General features: G+C 36.6%; 1 protein-coding gene across 1 annotated transcript in view; it reads left to right on the top strand.

The window, feature by feature from the left end:
- The window catches only part of LOC134614601 (B-cell scaffold protein with ankyrin repeats-like), a 145,116-nt gene extending 127,719 nt beyond the window's left edge, over nt 1-17,397 (top strand). The window contains exon 2 of the mRNA XM_063458578.1: nt 16,913-17,397. Within this exon, the coding sequence (XP_063314648.1) occupies nt 16,913-17,385 (473 nt within the window). The 3' untranslated portion in view covers nt 17,386-17,397. The remainder of the gene's footprint in view (nt 1-16,912) is intronic.
- Nucleotides 17,398-20,022: the final 2,625 nt, after the last annotated feature.

The following is a 20,022-nucleotide window of genomic DNA, read 5'->3' as shown; positions in this document are numbered from 1 at the left end:
AAACAATTTAAAGTCTATCATTCTACAGTGAGAACGATAATTTAAAAGTGGAAAGCATTAAAAACAGTTGCCAATCTTCCAGGAGTGGGTGTCCCAGCAAATTCTTGTATTGCAGCCATATGACCTGGGAACCTTGCAGTCATTGAATTTACCTTGAACTCCTCTGCATACCAAAATATTCTAGAGTAAAAAATAAGGCTATCTGTCTGACAGTTGTGTGAAACTTAGTTTTTCACACATGGCTTCTCCATTTTGGCTTTATTTTTGTTAAATAAATTATGACACTGTGTAATACGTTATGTGTTTTTTGTTCATCTGTAGTTGTATTTATGTAGAAACTACATCCCTGGTGCCTATGGCAGAACCCCTCTTCATTCATTCGTGTGTTTTCCCCTTTGTATTATTGTGTTTCCCTAGCTTTTCATGTATTATGCCCTGTTCCCCATTCGAGAGTGTTCATAAGAACGGAACCCCTATATCTCCCGAATGGAGACCACCCCGGTACCCCATTAACAATGTTCACACAAATAGATCAGAACGTTCGCACCTGCAACATAAGTGCGAAACGCCAGAAGAGATGGTATAATAGGAGTGCCCAAGATCAGTTTCTGTAAATAGGACAGACAGTGTTAGCCCTGCAGCCGACCAAGAAAGACAAGCTTCAGGCCAGGCAAGGACCTTTCCAGGTAGTGGAGCGCACAAGTGACACTACCTACTTTGTGGGGAAATGTTCAGATGAAAGAATACCGAGATCCTTTCATGTGAACATGCTCAACCCTACTTTGAGAAGGTGGAGGATGTCGCTGCAGTATGTGCCCCCTCATTCGAAGATAGTAAGGGCCTCCTGCTACCTAATTTGCTTGCAATTTAACAGGTCAATTTAGGACACCAATTGAGCCCTTTAGAAAAGGCAGAGGTAACCCTGCTGCTCAAGGGGTACAGGGATATGTTTTCTTCATTGACTGGGTACACCTCCCCTCAGGCAGCAACCCTACCTTATTCCTGAAGCCGTCAGATTCAGGAGATGTTAAAGGTAGGAGTCAAAGAGCCATATTAGAGTACCTGGGCTTCCCCAGTAGTGTTAGTACCCAAGTGAGACAGTACGATTCGTTTCTGTATCGACTACCGGAAACTTGACAACAGGACAGTTACTGATGCCTACCCCATGCCCAGGATCGTCGAGTTGCTCGCTCGCATGGCTGGGGGGAATTACTTGACTACCATCTGTGTAAAGGTTATTGGCAAATCCCCCTGGAGCCAGCGGCCATCCTAAAGTCGGCATTCGTCACCCCATTTGGGCTATTGCAGTTTAAGGTTATGAATATAGCGCCCTTGCCAAGCCCATCACTGACCTGACTAGAAAGTCCCTTTCCAGACAAGTAGTGTGGTTCCCGGAGTGGGAGGTCGCTTTCCAGAGACTCATAATAGCGCTGAGCGAGGCACCTGTGTTGGCCGACCCAAACCCTACTAAAAAGTTTCTTGTCCACACAGATGCCTCCATGTTTGGGCTGGAAGCTATGCTAAGTCAATTGGGGGACAATGGAATGGAGCATCCGGTGGCATATCTCAGCCGGAAACTATTACTCAGGGAGGTCAGCTATGCCACCGTGGAGAAGAAATGCCTGGCTCTTGTATGGGCATTACAGAAACTACAGCCCTATGTCTATGGTCGTCCCTTCACCTTGATGACAGACCACAACCCCCTCATCAGGCTGAACCGTGTTGCCAGGGATAACCTCGGCTAGTTGCGCTGGAACTTGTTGCACTGAATCATGGCCCTACAACCCTACAGCTTTACCATGCAATACAGGCCAGGTAAACATAACAGCAACGTCAATGGGTTATCTCAGCAGATGAAGTTGGAACCCTGATTGCTTCCCTGGACATCCTCAAGCCAACCCGTCGGGGTCTAGGCGGGTATGCAGCACCATGGAACTAAGGAGGGGCAATGTGACAAAACTAGATCCCTGTTGCCTGTGGCAGAACCCCTAGCTTTTCATGCATTATGCCCTGTTCCCCATTCGGGAGCATTCATACAAATGGAACCGCTCCGTCTCCCGAACGGGGACCACCCTGGTGCCCCATTAGAATGTTCACACCAACTTATCAGAATGTTCGCACCTGCAACATAGATGAGAATCCGCAAGGGAAGTAATTTATGAGTATAGATGAACGCCACCCAGGGGGAGCATTCTTATGCCATTCTTATGCCAAGGAGACGCTTCCCTTGCCCGGTTTTCACACAGGAGCCGCACTAACGGAGACCCGTCGGGAAATGCATGGTGTGGGGGTTCTGTAGGTTTGTGTGGACACTTTTGGGGCACTGGCCAGTTTGACAGGCTTTCTGCACCTGGGGGACAAAGATACTGGTTCCCTTTTTCATGGGCCCAGGCTGTGTGTGTCTGCATGTGTGTGTTTGTGTGCCTGTATCTGGGTTTGTATGTGTATCTCTTGGTCTGCATGGGTATCTGTTTGTCTGAATGTATATCTGAATGTTTGTCAATAAAACTCGTTTTCCTGGCCCTATATAGTCCCTAGGTCAGCCCCACCCTTGTGGCCCCCCTTCCGCTTGGCTGAAGGGGTAAAAACCCCTTCAGCACTTACCTTTCTCCAGCGCCGGGCTTCCTAAACTAGGAAGGGCATAAATATCATCTTAAATAATAATAATTTTTTTGTTCCTCAATTCTTGCTATCTTAAAAAAAGAGGGACAGCTATGGGTACTTGGTTTGCTTCCTGCCCACAGCTACGCTAATTTATTCATGGCTGATTGGGAGTCCAAAACTATTTTTGATGCACATGCCTGGAGGGCAAACCTGGTCTTATATTTTAGGTATATTGATGACCTCTTTTTTTTCATCTGGGATGGATCTGAAGAAAACCTCATATTTTATTGATAATCTTAATATTAACAACAGAGGCATAAGTTTAACATATGAGTTCAGCAGGGAACAAATCAACTTTTTAGATCTAAATATATTTATTAAAAATGGGCAACTACATGCCAAAATGTTTTTTAAAAGTTTGATAAATCAAGTTGCCATTAAAAATCTTGGCTTGACAGTGCTCAAAAAAGTAAATTTCTACACCTACGTAGAAATTGCACAGAATTAAAAGATTTTACTGAACAAGTGGAAATTTTCAAAAATAAATTTATTGAAAAAAAATATTCAGATACAGACTTAACAGACACTATTATCAATATAAAGCACAAAAACAGAAACAAGCTTTTAACATATAAAACAAAAACAAGCAACAAATCTATATCTCTCGAAGAAAAGTGGGGTAATGAGAGTGAAACAGAAAGGTCACATCAAACAGAACCCAGTGGAGCGCTAATTCAATAGTTTAAACTCACCCTTTGAAAAAAGGGGTATGCCAAACGAGAATATCTAGAGGAAAAAATATAAAGTGGGAACAATGGTGCAGTATATCTGAACTGGATGTTCTTTAAACAGAGCTGTATATATAACAAACTCACATGGTTTAGAGCCAAGCAAAGATAGGCTCAGGTCATAAGCGCAGGGGTATTTTAAAGCAAATACCAGACTTCTTCAATAGTTGAATGATGGTCCTCAGAGAAAGGGAGAGAAAAGGGAACAATGGACCAAAGTCCTAGTGTATTACCCTCACCCAATATATCAGAAAATCAAATACAGGTACTTGCTCACCTTTAAGAGAGCCAATGCAAACTGGGCTCTCAGTGTGATGGGTGTAGTGCCTTTAAGAGGGCACTGCTCTTCTTTGTAAAGCAGGAAAATGGATGCAGGACGTAGGCTCATATAGACAGTAAAAAATTTATTGAAGTAAAACACTTACATAAAGTAAAAGATAAAAAGTCCCATAAAATAATGGTGAGTCCTCGTCCGAGACGCGTTTCGCCTTATAGAAAGGCTTTTTCAATCGGTGTCCTGCTTGTAAAATCCCGCCGGTTTAAATAGCCCAAAAGCCTTTCTCATTGGTGCTTGTCGCCTTCCGAATCAGCCAATGGAGGGAGGGGTGTGTTCATCATCTGTTATGCATGTCCGTAATTGCGGAAGTGACGTATCGTACTTGCCGCAACGTCACTTCCGTTTTTCCCATAGCCGCCATTTTGCTCATTGGCAATTTGTTTATATCGCATTTATATGCCCATTGTTCATTATATGGTGCGAATATAAAGGCAACGAAAGGAAAAGAAAGGGGGAGTCAGACATAATATGTAAACTTCATGGACATTAAAAGTGAATAAAAGGAAAAAGAAGAAAATGGAAATCAGAGGAGAAAAAAGAGTTCATTTCAAGATATGTCCCAAACAGAGATGTATATTTGCATACCTTCAAGCTACAGTGTTTTCTATATAGGGCATTTTGCCTTATATAAGATACATAGATATATCTGGGTATAGTCATTAACGTTTCTTCCCTTAAAGGGATATACATCAAATCATTATTTTTACAAAATCTGAAATTAAACTCGAATTTTTATGATCCATATATGGACATTAACCTCATCAGCCCTGTGGGTAGGGTACATGAGTATAAGAATTGGTATAAGAATTAGTCTTTAATATAATAGTTGTTTTTAAAGGGGTGCATAACCAGTTTGTTACACAAATGGAATGAATCACATATATTCTGTTTGTTCACAGTGGGAGACATGCGCAAAGGCTGAGAGGAAAATGGATAAAATAAAAATAAATATAAGAATAAAGTTATAAAAAATGGCAAAGTTCGAAATCATAATTGAGACCTCTAGGATGTAGAGTGTCCAATTGAAAAATCCATTTCATCTCAGCCTTGCCCATTTTTTTCACTAAATCGTCTCCCCTCCAATCTGTAATAACTTTTTGAATGCCCATAAATGACATACCTTTAGGATCGCTATTATGTACATCTTTAAAATGGAGTGATACATTATACATTATGTATCACTCCATTTTAAAGATGTACATAATAGCGATCCTAAAGGTATGTCATTTATGGGCATTCAAAAAGTTATTACAGATTGGAGGGGAGACGATTTAGTGAAAAAAATGGGCAAGGCTGAGATGAAATGGATTTTTCAATTGGACACTCTACATCCTAGAGGTCTCAATTATGATTTCGAACTTTGCCATTTTTTATAACTTTATTCTTATATTTATTTTTATTTTATCCATTTTCCTCTCAGCCTTTGCGCATGTCTCCCACTGTGAACAAACAGAATATATGTGATTCATTCCATTTGTGTAACAAACTGGTTATGCACCCCTTTAAAAACAACTATTATATTAAAGACTAATTCTTATACCAATTCTTATACTCATGTACCCTACCCACAGGGCTGATGAGGTTAATGTCCATATATGGATCATAAAAATTCGAGTTTAATTTCAGATTTTGTAAAAATAATGATTTGATGTATATCCCTTTAAGGGAAGAAACGTTAATGACTATACCCAGATATATCTATGTATCTTATATAAGGCAAAATGCCCTATATAGAAAACACTGTAGCTTGAAGGTATGCAAATATACATCTCTGTTTGGGACATATCTTGAAATGAACTCTTTTTTCTCCTCTGATTTCCATTTTCTTCTTTTTCCTTTTATTCACTTTTAATGTCCATGAAGTTTACATATTATGTCTGACTCCCCCTTTCTTTTCCTTTCGTTGCCTTTATATTCGCACCATATAATGAACAATGGGCATATAAATGCGATATAAACAAATTGCCAATGAGCAAAATGGCGGCTATGGGAAAAACGGAAGTGACGTTGCGGCAAGTACGATACGTCACTTCCGCAATTACGGACATGCATAACAGATGATGGACACACCCCTCCCTCCATTGGCTGATTCGGAAGGCGACAAGCACCAATGAGAAAGGCTTTTGGGCTATTTAAACCGGCGGGATTTTACAAGCAGGACACCGATTGAAAAAGCCTTTCTATAAGGCGAAACGCGTCTCGGACGAGGACTCACCATTATTTTATGGGACTTTTTATCTTTTACTTTATGTAAGTGTTTTACTTCAATAAATTTTTTACTGTCTATATGAGCCTACGTCCTGCATCCATTTTCCTGCTTTACAAAGAAGAGCAGTGCCCTCTTAAAGGCACTACACCCATCACACTGAGAGCCCAGTTTGCATTGGCTCTCTTAAAGGTGAGCAAGTACCTGTATTTGATTTTCTGATATATTGGGTGAGGGTAATACACTAGGACTTTGGTCCATTGTTCCCTTTTCTCTCCCTTTCTCTGAGGACCATCATTCAACTATTGAAGAAGTCTGGTATTTGCTTTAAAATACCCCTGCGCTTATGACCTGAGCCTATCTTTGCTTGGCTCTAAACCATGTGAGTTTGTTATATATACAGCTCTGTTTAAAGAACATCCAGTTCAGATATACTGCACCATTGTTCCCACTTTATATTTTTTCCTCTAGATATTCTCGTTTGGCATACCCCTTTTTTCAAAGGGTGAGTTTAAACTATTGAATTAGCGCTCCACTGGGTTCTGTTTGATGTGACCTTTCTGTTTCACTCTCATTACCCCACTTTTCTTCGCATGCTATTGTGTTAAGGTTTGGAGGTACCTACACGTGTGTGAGCTGCTCAGTGGAACTAGGTTCTTCACTACATTATATTCAAAGCGCCTAAAAGCACGGTTTATTTGTTATTACAAATCTATATCTCTCCCTATTACGTTTAATTATAATAACAAAAGTGGTACAATTAAAAAGATAATACAAAAATATTGACATAGCCTAAGACATGATGACAAACTTAGCAAAATCCTATCTGAAAACCGAAATATAGTCTTTAAAGGAGCTCCCAATTTTGATCAATTTTAACCACTAATTTTACTCAGGAAATTATACATAAAAACACTGTATCCTTCTTCCCCCAAGTGAAAGGTTTCTATAAATGCAAATCTAGGACAATTAATTTATTAAATGCAATACAAGAAATGTCATTTATCTGCTTGAATGCCCATGTGGCTTCCAATATGTTGGAATAACCACAAGGTGCTTAAAAATTAAATTAAGTGAACATTGCAGAAACATTCAAAATGGATATCTAAATCATTCAGTATCCAAACATTTTATTAACCATAATAAAGATCCTAAAATGTTAAAATGTATAAGTATTAAAAAATGTACTTTACCCTGGAGGGGTGGTGATATAAAAAACATTTTAGGAAAAACAGAAATGTAATGGGTTTATAAATTACAGACTCTTATACCCCAAGGTTTAAATGCTGACTTTGACTTGTTCAATTTCCTGTAAATATGTATATAGATACCTAAATTTCTTTTTTATTCTATTGAAATTCCATGTTCTCTATTTTTTATTCAGTTTTTTTTATTCAGTATTTCATTCTGCATTTATTATGTATTTCCATCTTTGTTTATTCAAATATGATTCCAATTACCCCTCCCCCATGTCTTCCCTTACTGCCGTTACTTTAATACTTTTCCCCTCCTAATATGGCCACAGTAATCTTTACCTTGTTCCCCTTCCAATATGGCTTAAAAACCTAACTCAGACGGCACGAGTATTATGTACCGCCGTCACTCCCACACACACTCACATCGGCTTAAGCCTAACGCACGCCGACGGTAAAACTACCCTTCCCATCATTCACCCCTCTACATGACGCTTGAATGCGTCTCCTTTCGGCCCTTTACTCCTCACATTTCCCATGAGGCTAAGCTATAATCACGGCGGTCACGTGATTTTTTACTATCACTCAATTCTTACCATAGAACCCTCGTTTTAAACATTAAATCATATCACTATGCTTATATTCATCCACTTATTTTATTTATATTGGTTAAATCTTATTTTATTATGTTTTATTACTTTTTTGTAACATGTACTTTGATTGGCTGACCCAAATTTTGGAGCCAATTTTAATTAAGCATATTCCTATTTAAACTCCTATTTATACCCAGGTATGATGTTCTATTCCATTTCCTTGATAGGTGGAACGCGTTAATGGTTTTAAATTGTGTATTTCAATAAAAGTCTTTTGGTTACCTAAGCTGTACCAATTCTCTTTTTATTGTGTTTTATATGCACTTTGTTATTTGTTATTCTTCCTGGCATTTTTATCTGGTCCTGCACTCAAAGAAATCCAAGGTGGGGATTATTCCACCAACACTTTACCAATAGAGCAGTGCTTTCTGCTCTACACTTGTGAGTATAATTTTATCTATTTTATATCTCATTTTTACATATTGAGAGCACTATTGTTGTCTTTTTATCATATCTTGGAGCCTTGGATACCCAGATTGTATTGAAGGATGCACGTCTCCATTATATCCGCTGTACGGCTTTCACTCCAGAGCTGGTTATAGCTCTTGTAAATGTGATTTTACTACCTTCTTTTTCATCCATTTAATCCTTGGATCTTGGCGTATTGCACTATTGGCTGTTTTCGTATCTCCCCTTTATCTCTCCACATATACAGATATTTTAAACCATCCGGACGGATCAACTCTTGAGGATTGTACCCTTATTTTTTCCTGCTTTATTAGTGAGACTTTATTTGAATATTTTGCCATCCAGACAGATCAACTCCTGTGGATTGCACCCCTATTTTATCCCGCTATTTTAGTGAGACTTTATTTCTAACTATTCACTCTATTGGTGCAGCCTTACCTGTTGTTGCACTGTCACCTAGACTTTTTGGTCTGTTTCTTATTAATTACTTATTGTTACTAGACTTTTGCGCAGCCCTTACCTCCTTTTTATTATCGATCCTGTTTTATTAAGGGTCTTGAGGGATTCCCTTTTTCTGGTTGGTGCCCCCTTTTGTTACTCTCTCCCCTTTTAAATAATCACTAAGTACCTAGCAGTTTGGGAGGAGCCAAACGAACGGGCATACAAAATATCAGTGTTTGTTACATATAGAATTCAAAGAAGGTGTACTTTCTATTTCCCATGACTATATATAATAAATATATATATTAAAAAAATAAGATTTAAAAAAATTAAAGCATAACGTACGTGTTTGTGGTAAGCAGAAAATCTTGAATAAATGCAACTGGCTATTCTTTTTAAGAACATGAATTTTGTACACAGTGTAACACAAATACAAAGTAATACAATACAGTAAAACTGTAGATAGAAGGTTTTTTTTTTTGTTTTTTTTTACAAAACCCAGCATTAAACCTTCAAGCTTAAAAATCCATTTTGGGTATCTTATAAACAAACTGTTAGATTTTACTGAAATTCACATAGGGTAGAAATACAATACTACTTTCCTTCTTAATAAAGTAGAGTGCTTTAGCTGATGCTCGAAGATCTACTGACAATCGTTTGCAGCTGTCAGAAGCACATTTATTATTCTGTTTGTCTATTCTGTTTCCCAGATGTATTTTTTTTTTATATAACAGTATTACAAAAATCTAAAGAAATGTGAACTATAAAGGTATGCATGTATATGTAAATATATAGCGTAGACTGGTGCATTTGGTTTCAAATACATTTGAATTACTATGAATTTAGGCTTATTGGCAGGTCATCTGGATTCCCTAAATCCGGAGCACCATGTCGACAAATGACCCTTTCTATACATTTAAAGAGATATGGTGCCTTTTTATGACATGTCCTTTCTTCATGACATCACACTATCATGTAACCAATCACTACACAGTGTAGGGTATTTAACTTCCTGGTTGTTCTTAGTTCATTTCCCTGTCATGGTTTCTGTTTATCTGAAAGTACATCATATATTACTTATTATTTTTATTTGTTTTATTTATTCATTATTTTTAATGCGCAATGAGACTGATATGTAGTGACAGTGATACATGGTGCAAAAACAACGCCAGTAAATACATTCTAAAATACATCGCACAGGAAATATCGCACAGGAAATAGTATCAGGAAAAGCTGCACATTTTTTTTTAGTGTTAAGTTGGGTAATCATATATGTCAGACATGTTTAAGTGCTAACAAACAAAAATGGCACAAGGATAATTCTAGGCATGTATGGTAAATAGCACAAATTTTGCTAAACAAGCTAGGTTAACACAGATGAGTAATTTTTCCACTGAGAACAAATACATCACTATGCTGTACTTTAATTTAAAAAGGTAATCAAAGACATAAGGTTGATACAGCAGGCATCATAGATCAGACAGGCTTAATAGCTCAGGGACATGTCAGGGAAAGCCCCCATTGCTCATGGGAGGTCACCCGATGCCTGCTCTGCAGAGCCGCTGGAACCGTGCGTAGTAGGCCTCTAAGGTCAGGATCCTGGCAGTGTCCAGTAAGGCAAGTAGAATCTCATGCTGGGGTCTTGGCCACATTGGCTCGCTGCTGCCGCCAGTGCAGATGAGTGAAGAATTACGGGCAGTTAGATAGTCCCTGGCATGGTAGGTTCCTGCATCCACAGTCCCCCTTGCTGCTGAAGCACTCCGCATGGCAGCCTCCATTGCAGTGGGCCTTCTCCTTAGGACCCGATTGCCTGGCGTATCCCTCTTTAGCACACAGCAGGAACCCTAACACGTTTAACAGCAGATACAGATTGTTGGGGAGCCATGGGAGTGCCCCTCTGCCGCTCCTCTATGCGGTGCCAAAAGGCAGCAAAAATGTCATCTAGCGGTTGGGTAATAGAACGTGGCTGTGTGATCTTGGTGGGCTCATAAGTGATTCCCGCCATTTTAGGGGCAGTAGGTCTCCATTGATCTCTGCCACGGAGCATGAGGATGTTCCCCTGGGACAGGGATAGCCCCCACTGGTCCATAGGGGGCGACGGGGGACGGAGTCCATCAGTTGGGTTCATTGCTTAGTCCATCAGTTGGGTTCATTGCAGACCCACAATAGGTAATGTCAGGAAAAGTGCTGCCCCTAATTGAAAAAGTGAGGCACATGAACTAAGTGGTGCATCAAGCCAAAAATGAAATAATTAAAATGAGAACAGAAAAGCTGAGAAAAAGGAAAAACCGCTGATGGAATATCACATCCAAATGATGCTCAAAGTAATGAAATTCAAATTCAATTGAGTTACAATCCATAAAAGTTAATAGTAGCAAAAACAGTCTTGAAAGTATCTCTTTGCAACTATGTATCAGCTATCTGGTTAGACACATTTGTTATAAAGTAACATAAGCTTTAGTTAGGGGCAGCACTTTTCCTGACATTACCTATTGTAGGTCTGATATATAAATATCTATATGTTATATACACTACTTTTTCAATAGTTGCATTATATATCACTGAATTTAGTGACTACAATTATTCATCTTTCTGCATTCTTCACTAGCTATCTCCTGGTAAGTTTAGGATTTCTTAATTCTTCTTTTTATAATATACATATATATATATATATATATATATATATATATATATATATATATTAATATCAAAATACAGTTAGACTAAAAATACACACACACACACACACACACACATATATATATATATATATATATCATTTTTAAGAAATATATTTTATTATTTTAAAAAAATTTTGACTGTATTTGAATTTACTTATTATTTATATTTTATATATATATATATATATATATATATATATATATATATATATATATATATGTGTGTGTGTGTGTGTGTGTGTAATTTAATTCTAAGTGTCTTTTTATATTAATATATGCAAATATACGGGGCTAGATAAAAAGAGTACCATTAAATTGGGTAATAGTAACAATAGTTTGTTATTATTATATTAATATAAAAATACACTTAGTATGATATTATATATAAACTATATACACATATTATATATAGATATAATATATGTATATATCTCATATATATATGCATATTTAAAAAAAAATGTTTAACCTTATTTTTTTTTATTTTACAGATGCAGGGAGACTGCCTGTCAATTCAGGCAGTCCCCCTGCAGGCAGCACGATGGACGCCTATTGCGGCCATGTGACTGCTCTTTCAGAGCGATCACATGGCCCTTGGAGGCCTAATTTGCTAAGGGGGGCTGTCAGACAACACCAATCGTCAACAGGGAATTGTGGTGATTGGGTAAGTAAGAAGGACTGCGAGGATGTACTAGGTACTGATGTTTAATATAGTAATCTTGAAAGCACTTTTTATGCTTATTGGATTGAAACAATATAATTAAAAATATAATCATCTTTCTATGACCACCTAAACAACATAAAAAATACTGATAAAAAAAACGTTATTAACATTGACAGTGTAATGAGCCAACAGTGTACACCCTGTTCCAAATTATTATGCAAATTGTATTTAAGTGTCACAAAGATTAACCCTTCAGGACGGAGTCAATAGTACACGTTCTGATCAAAACAAAATGTAAACAAAAACTGGAATTTGCGCTATATGTCTGTTCAACTGTAATTCACCTCTTTCATATTATATGCACCCACACTTATTATATATCAGTTTGTTCAGGAGAAAAAGGGCTTTCATTTTATATCAAATATTTGTATATGAAACATAATTTATTATGAATAAAATAAAAAAAACTGTGAGAAATTCCGCCTCACATTTTAGCTGTAAATGTCATAATACTGTTAGCTTTTACTGCAAAAAAAAGCACACATTTGGATTCAACAAAGTCTCACGAGTACAACAGTAGCCCCCATTAACAGTTTTTACTGTGTTTTGGAAAGTAAATATAGCACATTCCATTTTTCAGTTTTTTCACTTTGAAATTATCCAGATCGGTTATGTTACCTTTGAGACCGTGTGGTAGCCCAGGAATGAGAATTACCCCCATGATGGCATACCGTTTGCAAAAGTAGACTACCCAAGGTATTGCAAGTGGGGCATGTTCAGTCTTTTGTAGTAGCCATTTAGTCACAAACACTGGCCAAAGTTAGCATTCATATTTATTTTTTGTGTGAAAAAAGCAAAAAACAAATATTTGGCCAGTGTTTGTGACTAAGTGGCTACTAAGAAAGACTGGACATACCCCACTTGCAATACCTTGAGTTGTCTACTTTTGCAAATGGTATGCCATCATGGGGGTAATTCTCATTCCTGGGCTACCATACGCTCTCAAAAGGCAACATAACCAATCTGGCAAATTTCAATGTGAAAAAAATTAAACGCAAGCCTTATATTTGACTCTCTAACTTTCCAAAACACCATAAAAACTGTACGTGTGGTGTACTTTTATACTTGGGAGACTTCACTGAACACAAAAATAAGTGTTTTAAAACAGTAAAACATATTACAACTATAATATCGTCAGTAAAAGTGCCGTTCGTGTGTGTAAAAAGGCAAAAAACTTTACTTTTACTAAAAATATCATTGTTGTAATACAAGTTACGATTTTGAAACACTAATATTTGTGTTCAGCAAAGTCTCCCAAGTAAAACGATACCCCCCATGTACAGGTTTTATGGTGTCCTGAAAAGTTACAGGGTTAAATATAGTGCTTGCAATTCAAATTCTCTGCACTTTTTGCCTGGGTTGTCAGGCATGTCAATCAAATTTGAACTAATTAAATCACATAAATTATGTTACTTAAATATACATGTAGAATTTTAATATATATATATACATATATATGTATTTAACGTCTACGCGTGCACTTATGTAGTTATTTATGTAATTATATATATTTATCTGTATATATATATATGTGTGGTTGTTTGTATTTTATATATAGATAGATATATATAGAATGTCATTCTAAGTGTATTTTGTTACCAATATATATACATTAATAACAAAATACAGTTATAATGAAATTACACATGTATATATAATGTATTTAATTTTTTTTTAATATTTTATTTATTGTATTATTTTATTTATTTATTATTGTAATTATACATGTATATATAAATATAATATATATATATATATATATATATATATAATATATATATATATATATATATATATATATATATATATAAATATATATTGTATATATGTAACATCATTCTAAGTGTATTTTAATACTAATATATGTACTTATATTAATATTAAAATACATTACGTATGACGTTACATATATATGATGTATATATTATATATATAATATATAACTTTTATATATATATATATATATATATATATAAATGCATTTAATTTATTTTAACATGTGTATTTTTATTTTTTTTAATACTTCCCACCAGCAGGGGGACTGTCTGACATTTCAGACAGTCCCCCTGCTGGCAGATCCACAGCCAGCTATAGGGGGCCATGTGAGCGCTCTTTGAGAGCGATCACATTGCCACCGAGGACCTCATTTGCCGGGGATGGCTGCCTTGGCTGTCAGGCAGTCCTCCCAAAGAGGATCGCGGTGGAAGTGAGTACCGCCGAGGTCCTGGGGGCTTAAGGCGTTACAGCGTTCTATGGTTTAAAGCCCATTTAAATGGTGACGGGTTTAGCAAGCTATTAACAGAGCAGCAGATAGGGAATTCTAAATTAATCAGTATTTGAAAAGTAAAGGAAGTGTAAACATTAGATACTTCTTCACAGGAAGTGTTTAGTAAGACTGTGTAAATCACATGCAGTGAGGTGTGGGTAGGGCTGATTTAACCCCTAAACGGCAGAGAATTGAGCAGTGAAAGTGAAGAGGCATGAACTATACACCAAAACGGCTTAATTAAACTGAAGTTGTTTTGGTGATTAGAGTGTCCCTTTAACGCGTGTGGTACACGCATTACAAAATATTCATCCCTTTGACTGGCGGAAAAAGTCAATACTTAGGAATTAAACTTCCTTCCGCACATAATTTAATTATAAAAGAGAATCATATACCACTTATAATTAAATTAGAGCTACAATTGAGATAATGGGAAGCCAAAAGCATATCTTGGCTGGGCCGAATACACACTATAAAACTGATGGTTTTACCACATATTTTGTACCTCTTCCGTACTCTCCCAATTGCTATACCAAAAACAATATTAAGTAAATTTCAAATTTTAATAAATGCACACATTTGGAAAAGGAAACCTCCCCGAGTAAAGCAGAACTTACTGTGGCTTCCATATGAGAAAGGTGGCCTTGGTATTCCGAATGTTAAAATGTATTATAAAGCCTCAATACTAGCACGAGGCATATCAGTATTAGAACGAATACCTTCCCCTTTGTGGTTAGCATTAGAAAATGCTTGCATGCATCAAGGCACATTACCACAAGCCTTGTGGCCAGGTAAAATAAAAATAGGGAAGAAAAATGATATGCTACCAGTTACCAAAACATTACTTCAAATTTGGAAACAAATAATCCACAAAATTGCAGATGATAAGGTTTTGCTATATGCAGCAGATTATTACTGCCTTCACATCAGACTTACGAGTGGACACCTGGTTAAATCATGATGTCACACGTTTTTTTTTTTTTTTTTAATAATACTATAGGCATTAAGCAATTCCCTGAAATACTTAAAGATTATTCCATACCTCCGAGAGAGTTGTTTTCCTACCTACGCATTAGGAATATACTTCATGGATTTAATAAAAAAATAGAAGATATACAAATGTATGGGTAAATTACCGATTATTAAAACTTTATCATTATCTTATAATAATATTATGAATATAGGGAATGAAGCAAAACCTATATATATATGCAGAAATGGGAGTTAGATTTAGATTTAGGCTATCAATTTTCTTTATCCAAATGGCATCAGGCAATAAAGCTAACCAAAAAGGCATCATGTAATTTGCAACACTGGGAATCATACTGTAAATTGAATATGCATTGGTACCTGGTGCCAAATAGGATAGCTCATATATACGCAGGGGCATCAAATTTATGTTGACGCTGCCTTAAACAGAAGGGCACTCTATATCATATCTTTTGGTTATGTCCAGGTATTGCTAAGCTTTGGAAAGAATTGGAAAGGTTTTTTCAAAATGATTTGAAAGCAGTGATACCTACCCAACCCGAATGTTTTTTATTACATATGTTTTCTATACCGCTCCCAGAAGAGGTTATTTATATTATTATTCACAGTTTGATAGCAACTAAAACGGCTATTGCATAAAGCTGGAAAAAAATACAGACTTCTTTATTGTCAGAGATAATGATAAGACTAGACTCCTCATGTACTTTTGAATTGATGGCTGGTCGTTTGAAAGGACAGGAAACTTTATACAAAAAAAGGTGGAATAAATGGTTAGAAATAAGAGATAGTTATGTTTAAGGTGTTATTATATTTTTCTCCCCTTTATTCTTTTCCTAACGTTTAAAGACTATAATGAGAGCTGGACTCATAAGGGATTTAGCTCAATAGGCTGTTGTTCTATCCCCCATTCCCCACCCCTCCCTGATACAATCCTTTATAAGAACGTAAATTACTCTTTTGATTTGGACCGAGAAGAAGTGATAGTTTTCAGTGGTTTCTCTTAACTTTAAGCAAATGAATATTGATTTAAAAAAAAATAGAGAAAGGAAAAGAATTTGAAATATATTGTTGTAATCAATTGTCTTACATGAATTAATGCATACTGTTATGTGAATAATATTGTTTTTAATAGTGTGTAATTATAGACTAAATTATGTACTGTTCCCTTTTTCCCACTTCTCTCTTCTGTATCCCAATATTATATATATATATATATATATGCATAAAATATTAACAATAAAAAAATTATACATTAAAAATATATATATATATATATATATAGAGTGTCCCTTTAGGAGTCTTGGGTATTAAGCATTTTTTGTCATATATTTTATTGTCGGAGTTTGCTGTGTTTTTGTTTTCATAATTTATATTTAAGAATTTTAGACATTTTATGTAGTGGACTGACATTGAATATAAACTGGAATATGTTACATTATTTACATATTACATAAACTGTAGATGACAAGAATGCATTGTATTTTATTTTATGATGATGTAGTAACATTTGTTCTGGACAAACACATTTACGTATGCCTTGAACTTCCAATATAATATGCTAAAACAAAAATAAAATGTAAATTCCTGTCAACTTTGACCTCTTAATTTTATCTTTTTTCAGGATACACAAAAGATCTTGTGATACTTTATGAAGACAATGGGAATGAATGGGCCATGTATATGAAAGATTTACTTACATTAAATGTACAGTCCATTGGCCTCATACTTCACAATCTGAACTCAGATTCTGATGAGATGCTTGAAGCTCTTACTTTTGCTAGCCATCAATGCAAATTAGTGGTGCTAACAAATGTTCTTCTGACATCCTTAACTGAAAAGCAAATTACACTTTTAACTCAGATCCTACAACCCTCATATCACGTGGTGATTCTGCTTTGTGGAGTGCCAAGCTTGGATGGATTTTATGAAATGTTTCCTTTAACCAGAGGCTCTAATATCTTTTTTACTGACCAAGATCCTGAGCATTATCTCACAGTTGTGTCTGGAATTCTGAGTGACGGTATTTTTGTTTTTTATTCATATACATTCCCTCTAGCTCACTTGTCGCCATTGTATATCACTATCAAAATTTGAAGATTCCAAACATTGAAGGCCACTTTTCCTGTGTGTTTGTAATTTTGTAACGCATGCAAATTTGTAATCAACTCTTAAGTGCTTGTCCTGGCTTACCTTTACCCAATGGGGGTAGGCATCTTTAAGCCCTCTTTGGTCAAAAATACTACTCATCCATCCAAAGATGATGCAATTAACTAGGACTAGTGCACCTTCATAGATTGTGGTATCAGTCACTTGTGCTGGGTATATCAAAAACGTACACACATTCAATTTCATTAGGACAGCTTACGTGTACTTGACAGACACAGTACACTGATCAGCCACAACATTAAAACCACTGACTGGTGAAGTGAATAATGCTGATTATATCATTAAAATGGCAGCTTTCAAGGTGTGAGATATATTATTCAGCAAGTAAACAGTCAGTTCTTCAATCTAATGTGTTGGAAGCAGGAAAAATGGGCAAGCGAAAAGATCTGAGTGACTTTGACAAGGGCCAAATAGTAAGGGTTAGACAACTGGGTTAGAGCATCTCCAAAATGACAAGAATGCAATGGTTAGTACCTACCAAAAGTGGTGTAAGGAAAGACTACTGGTAAACTGGCATCTGGGACATGGGCACCCAATGCTCATTGATGCATGTGGGGAGCATTTACATTTATTAAAAAACGTAATACTGGCCATGATGGAAAGGTGTCAGAACACACAGTGCATCACAATTTGCTGCATATGGGGCTGCATAGCTACAGACAATTCATAGTGCCCATGATGACCACTATTCACCACCAAAGTGCCTTCAGTGGGGACGTGAGCGTCAGAACTGGACTATGGAGCAATGGAATAAGGTTGCCTGGTCTGGTGAATCCAATTTTCTTGGATGGTCAGGGGGAATGTGGGTTGTTTACCTGGGGAAGAGATGGCAACAGGATTCACTGTGATAATATAGCAGTTATGATCTGGACAATATTCTGCTGTGAAGCCTTGGGTCATGACCTTCATGTGGATGGTACTTTGGCATGTACTAGCTACCTAGAGATTGTTGCAGACCATGTACACCCATTGGTGGGAACTGTGTTCCATGATGGCAGTGTCCTCTTTTAGCAGTATGATGCACTCTGACACACTGCAAAAATTGTTCAAGAATGGTTTGAGGAACAAGACAAAGAGTTCAAGGTTTTGTCTTGGCCTCCAAATTCCAGCTTGTGCAGCTGTGGGATATGCTGTCATAAATCTGATCCATTGCGACCTCACCACACAACTTTCAGGACTTAAAGTATCTGCTGTTAATGTTTTGGTGCCAGATACCACAGGACACATGCTGAGTTCTTGTGGAGTCCATGCCTCAAATCATCAGAACTGTTTTAGCAGCACGAGGGGGATCTACACGATATTAGGCCGGTGGTTTTAAATATTGTTGCTGATCAGTATATGTTTTGATTCTGACCAAAGGGGGATTGCATTGCCCTCTGAGTAGGGTAAGCCATGGTATATCCTTAAAAGTCATACTTATATGCATTACAAAATAGTACACAGAGAGAATACAATACATGTAATCTTTCAGTTTTAATTCTAATAAAAAAATGCATGTTTTCCTTTAATGCTTATATTATTTTCCTACACAATTTGGGACAGGTATTTGTTGTTGCATAATCCCAGAGGCCTAGTTGCCAGCACATATGCACGGGCACCCAGAGTGTAGAATTTATGGTTTCATGAATTAATACAGTGTTAAACATATAAAAAAAAATGTGGTATTTTCAAAAGTTCAAAATGCCAAAGAGATTTAAATAGGCAGAATTACCTGTCTTGATTGCCTGTTGTTCACAGCTTGAGCTTCCTAAATACCTGGGGGAAGAAGATCATAGAATCACATTTATTCAGCCTCCAGCTTGTTTCTCTTGCCAAGCATCTTTATGCTCTGGATATAGTTCGTTAGGTATGGTTGTAGCTAAATACACGAATGTCTGTGAGCCTTTTATTTATAATTGATACCAAAAAGCAGCTACACGTACGCAGCATAACACAGGTCAACGGCTCTAGCAGGAAATAAATACTTTTTGAAAACACATGCAGTAAGTCACTGTAGGTCAGTAAGTTTATGAGGCATAACAACTCATTGTTTATTGCTCACTGGTTGATATCATGGAGTGGTCTTATTCACTATATAACCTTAGGTGAGTGGGTATAGCAGTCAAAACAAGGTGTTATTTTCTCCTGTTTCAGAGAACAGTTAAAGAAACACCCCAAGCTTCACGACCAGTAAAGTTTACTGTAGTGGTTATGGTGCCAGGAATACCTAATTTCCCTTCTAAATTAGTCTAATTATTTAGAGTCACAGGCTCCAGGAGAGCTGCCAGCTGAGTGCTCATCTCTTGGTAAGCTCAGGGCTGAGAGATTCTGGCTCTCCTGGGGAAGTTTGACTGCTTACCCTGTGAGTGTGCCAATGCACTCCTGGCACCATAACCATTACAGCATACTGTAATGGTGGTTGGAGTGCTTCTTTAATATCAAAATGGTCTGTAAGCAATTCACGTTAAATCTGCAATATAATTCACATAAATCGCTTTAGAAAAGTGACTTTATTTAAAATGTTTTAGTCCACTTTTGCTGGGGCTAGTGTACAAATAGCTATACATTTGTTTTTTTCTATTTAAT

This window comes from Pelobates fuscus, chromosome 6 (assembly GCF_036172605.1).
Source record: "Pelobates fuscus isolate aPelFus1 chromosome 6, aPelFus1.pri, whole genome shotgun sequence".
In the NCBI taxonomy this organism is placed as follows: Eukaryota; Metazoa; Chordata; class Amphibia; order Anura; family Pelobatidae; genus Pelobates; species Pelobates fuscus.
The sequence above is the reverse complement of the archived record's forward strand: the minus strand, read 5'-3'. Positions and strand labels throughout refer to the sequence as shown.